At 43.4% G+C, this 4,827-nt stretch overlaps 1 protein-coding gene across 1 annotated transcript; it reads right to left on the bottom strand.

Moving 5' to 3' along the window:
• Nucleotides 1-741: 741 nt before the first annotated feature.
• LOC136497190 (U4/U6 small nuclear ribonucleoprotein PRP4-like protein) lies at nucleotides 742-4,620 on the bottom strand. Its single transcript, XM_066492976.1, has 5 exons — nucleotides 3,824-4,620; nucleotides 2,439-2,892; nucleotides 2,060-2,257; nucleotides 1,893-1,974; nucleotides 742-1,112 (listed from the first exon to the last, which is right to left on the bottom strand). The coding sequence occupies exons 1-5, from the start codon at nucleotides 4,561-4,563 to the stop codon at nucleotides 1,018-1,020; spliced, it is 1,569 nt and encodes a 522-aa protein (XP_066349073.1). The 5' UTR covers nucleotides 4,564-4,620; the 3' UTR covers nucleotides 742-1,017.
• Nucleotides 4,621-4,827: the final 207 nt, after the last annotated feature.

The following is a 4,827-nucleotide window of genomic DNA, read 5'->3' as shown; positions in this document are numbered from 1 at the left end:
AGGAATAGAGATCTTTGATCAAAAAATTACTCTCCATTAGTTGGTTATCTAAACGTAACTATCTTCTATTCCGAATTTCTCGCTAGCCAAAGATAGAAAATACAAGCTCTCTAAGGTTCACACAAGATATAAAAAAGTTATTAAAGAGTGAAAATATATAGAATACGATTTTTTATGCAAATGACTCCAACTGATAATTTAGAAAGTAAGCTTTAGAGAACTCTTGGAGATGCCCTTAGAGTTTTTTTTTCTACTAACATAGAGTAGGGGGCGTGTTAGGCAGCCTGCTGCAAATACTCCATAAAAACGAGACCACCCTGCAGGGCTTTTAGTAGTACAAAAATGGTCCAGTTCATAATTATTTCCAAGTTAAAGATTTAAAACAGTCCAGTAAGAGATTCAAGCTTTCGACTCTCCAATATCCACTTTTTAGCTTGTTTTTTCAGTCGGAACGGTGTTTTTCTCTCACAACAAATCAGCCAGAACAGTATTTCGATTTATTTTTTCAGCGAAGCGAACGGGGCCTAAGACATCCACCGGTCAACTAAACGAGCAACAGGATAAAACATCCCAAGCTAGCAGACCTAGAGTTCATTGGCTCAACATCCAGAATTTTAGAATGTCCATGCAGAAACTCAAAATTTGCAATATATTTGCACCTCTTTACTCATTAATACTAGTACTAGTACAAAGGTAACTCACTAGTAACTTATCACAGCGAATGACAAAAAAAGGATAAAGATGTCGTTTACTGCAAGCCTGCGAGAGGCTTCACCATTTCAGTGGGATAACATGGTTTGTTATTATCTGGGATCCATTCATGTTAGCATATGACAAGGCATACCGGCAAAGTTAACATAGCAGAACATATTTCTCAGCCAGGGTTTATACATGTTATGGAATAGCTCTGTGCAATAGCAAAAATGACTATTTCGAATGTCTGATCAGCAAAAAGGGGGAACATCTACTTCTAGCTGATGGATAGAGAGCAGGGCTAACAGCAATGAAGCCAATGTCTCAATCCAACTCCATTGCATTATCTTGTGTGCTACTTCTGCATGACCAAATTTTTATTGTATGATCATGAGACACAGTCACAATCTTCTGTCCATCTGCATTAGCCACAGATACATTATCAATTAGAAGTTTATAAACATGTTAAGCTATTTCACAAAAACATCACACAGAAAGAAAAAAAAAGGGTCACCAACATGTCAATGGTATCAGATATACTCCCTGTGTCCCGAAATATACTTTCTAGACAGATTAAGGACGCTGGCAAAAGACTTATGTACCCTCATCTCATTTCCTTTCCTAGAGGGTATCTCCTGGATTTGGCAGTTATCGTTTGCATGCACTAATGATTAGCTTCCGCACTAGGAGGCAGTGTTCCCATGTTTTTGTAGAATGTTATTCTTTTTGGGACAAATTTTAAACCTTATAAAGTTATTTATTTTGGGACGGAGGGAGTATTACCTAGTATACAAAGTAACACAATGAATTTTCTGAAGATTGAAAGTCCAGCAGAAGGGACAAAAGGATAAGCAAGGCATAATAAAGATGCAAGTGATTAGAAAGCACCACATCTGAAGATCCTAAATGTACACAATAAAGTTTACAAGATGGTACTCTCGCGACTCTACTTATCACACAACAAAAAATAATCCTAGCGAAGTAATATACAATAGCATACCCATTCAAATTGCCACTGCTAGTTAAGAAACTAGAAACTAAGTGAACGATCAGAAATGACAATTTCAATTATTAATAACCCAACTTGATTTTCAGAACCAGATGCGCGGCAGAATTGATTACTCCTAAATAAGGTTTCTGAATTTATAATAATGTAATAATATACACAGGGACAAAGAAAACCATAAGTAATATTTCACCTCCACTAATATCCAAACTAGTAACCTTTGACTCGTGGCCCACCAAACTTTTGATTGGTTTGTAATCCCGAGCTGACCACAGCTGAAAACATAGAATGCATGAGAGACCAATTGGCTAATGAGGGAATAATAAAGAAAACACATTAAATAAATTACATAAAACTTACCGCTGCTTTGGTGTCGTAGGAACAAGTCGCTAAATAATACCCTTCTTGGGGTTCAAATTTTACATGTGAAATAAGACTCTTATGAGCTGGTATAGAGTACAACATTTGCCTTTTCCTCAAATCCCATATTCGACAGAAATTGTCTTCACTTCCAGTTGCAACCAGATAACCATTAGGAGAGAAGCTGACTCCTAGGACCTGAAATAGAAAATGAAATTAAGTCATACAAATGAGGTGTTCACTAGACAATTACAGCTCCACAACAACATACGTATAGTCCCATACAAAATACTGTAAAGGTACTTTTAAAGCTCCATCGTTCCATGCTGCAAAAGAAAAAAAAGAAAAGAAACTAAACAGAAGAAAATAAAGAACTTACAGGTTTCACATGGCCCTTAAGGGCAAAGAACAATCTTCCTGATCTCAGATCCCATACTCGAGCATATGCATCAAGACCACAAGATGATGCCAAAGAACCATCAGGGTGAAAGCTAACTCCATACACACTTCTGCTGTGCCCTTCTTGGAGTAGCAGCTCCTTTCCAGTATTGATGTCCCACAATCTCCAAGTCTTGTCAAAGCTAGCTGTACCAAGGTACTTTCCAGATGGATGAAAAGCAAGGCGAGCAAGACGATCAAGGTGGCCATCAAAAGACATCAAAAGTGACCCATCTGGTTTCCATAATTTTGCAGTTCTATCAGCTGAAGCTGTTGCTAAGCAGTCATCAACAGGAGAGAAGGCAACATCAGTTGCACGTTCTGTGTGACCTTTCAGGGTTGCAACCTTAGTTAATTGTGGCATGCTCCATACTTTGATTATTCCACTCCAGGAACTACACAATGCGGATAAGCAAATGGTTATTTCCTGAAAAGGAAGCAAGAGTACAAGAACATAATCTTCCATGTTAAAGCTCAAAACAAATGTAAAGATATGATAGTTATCATGACATTTAATAAGCAACTAGTTGCACATGACAATGGTAACATAGATAAGTTGTTTAACTTCAGTTAACAATCCTATTTATTGTGCACATGAACTGCTAACTAATTTAAATTAACGACTCAAAGTGAATATCGCTGAAGATGGTCTTGTTGCTGTTATTTTAATAATCCTGAATAAAGCCAAAGTACAGATGTCTAACTTCAGCTTTATGTTCTACCAAGGTTCTTCAGGATAAGGGGTGATTATGTGCATTCGGTAGTGATACAAGTTCCAACCAACTCCAGATGAGAATATGGGATTGATAATATGTTGGACATTCTCTATCAACTAGAAGAGAAGCAAATCTGATCCTGGCTTCCTAGCAGCCCAGTGATTTCAGACATCTAAAATACAGCTAACTTAGTTAATTCCCAAGTGACCAGATGGTGACATTTTCGAATGCCATATCTGAACTTACTAGTTGTCGTTCGCTTGTGGTGAAAAACTCATCGCAATTAAGCTCAAGGAGGACTGAACAAGTGCATGAACCCATGCAACAAAGTATAATAAATTGACTAAACATGGACTCCCAACAAAAAACTACAGCAGTTCAGATTATTTTCTATCATTGTCCACAACGTAAAAGCTTTTTCTATATTGGATACCCCTTATTATGATATGCTTAGTCAAAATGATCAGACTTATTGCCAGACCCAGAATTAACTACTGAAATCACATAATACAATTAATAGGTAACAGTTCTCTGCATCCTTGCCTCACAGCATTTGTTTGAGACATACAAGAACAAAGCAATGTAATTCCGTATGATTAAGAGGAAGTACCTTGTGGCCAGCATTGATGCATCACGAGAGAAGGAACAGCCGGTGAGAGGGCGATCATCTCCAATCTCGCTGCACTCGAGGACAAACTCCCCAGCCTGCTTCACGACGAGTTCGGCCTCCGCCTCTGGGTCCTCATCGGGATCCTCGTGGCGGCGCTTGGCCCTCTCGATCCTGGCCTTGGCACGGGGCAGCGAGTACTGTGCAATGTCGACACGCGCCTTGAGAAGCTCCTGCGTGCCCTCGGTGAAGAAGGGATACTGGATCTGCTCCTCCTCCTCCTCGCCGGCGCGCGCGGCCTGGTCGTCCTCCTGCGCGCGGAGGAGACGGTCAACCTGGCCATCGGCCTCGAGCCGGACCATGAGGGCTCGGAGGCGGTCGCGGCGCTCCATCTCGCGCTCGCCGAAGAGCGTGATGGGCTCGCCGAGGCGGCGGAGGCGGGCCCGCACGGCGGAGTCGTTGGTGGGCACGGCCATGGCGTAGGCGCGGCGCCGCTGGAGGAGCTCCTGCACCGCGCGCTCGTGGCGCTCCCGCGCGGCACGGTGGTCGTCGGAGACCTCGTACTCGGCCTCGCCTCCGCCCCCGGCGGAGGAAGTGGAGGTGGAGGCCATGGAAGCAACGGCGGCGGCGGCGGGCGCGCGGGGCGGAGGGACGGGGATGGGGGCGATTGGCGGATGGACGGGGACGGGGAGCGGAGCCATGGGAGGGGTGGGGGCTGGGGGCTGGGGCCTGGGGTTCTCCATGGGCGAGGGCTCCGGCGAGGAGGGGTTTGGGGTTAGGGTTTTGAAGTGGGAAGCCGAGGCGGTGGCGGTGGCGAGCGGGGCGGGGTTGTTCTTGCGGTCACGACAGAGGACGATTGACGGGCGGACTGCACCCAGAAACCTCCTGAATCTGAGAGAATTCGTGTGCCAAGGTCAAATTTCAAAAGGGCGCAAATTGGGCATAGGAGGTACTCCCACGTCCCAAAATAACTAGTTCAGGCTTATTTGGCTGATAAGCCATGGCTG

This window comes from Miscanthus floridulus, chromosome 1 (assembly GCF_019320115.1).
Source record: "Miscanthus floridulus cultivar M001 chromosome 1, ASM1932011v1, whole genome shotgun sequence".
In the NCBI taxonomy this organism is placed as follows: domain Eukaryota; kingdom Viridiplantae; phylum Streptophyta; class Magnoliopsida; order Poales; family Poaceae; genus Miscanthus; species Miscanthus floridulus.
Note: the sequence above shows the minus strand (reverse complement) of the source record. Positions and strands in the feature narration are given on the sequence as shown.

Bases quoted from the DNA above. Each gene is read 5' to 3' on its own strand.
- LOC136497190 (XM_066492976.1), bottom strand. From the start codon at position 4,563: ATGGAGAACCCCAGGCCCCAGCCCCCAGCCCCCACCCCTCCCATGGCT. The intron at 2,893-3,823 runs GTACTTCCTCTT...CGCATTGTGTAG, and splicing joins GCATCAATGCTGGCCACAAG to TTCCTGGAGTGGAATAATCA. The intron at 1,113-1,892 runs GTGAAATATTAC...TGGCTAATGCAG, and splicing joins TAGTTTGGATATTAGTGGAG to ATGGACAGAAGATTGTGACT.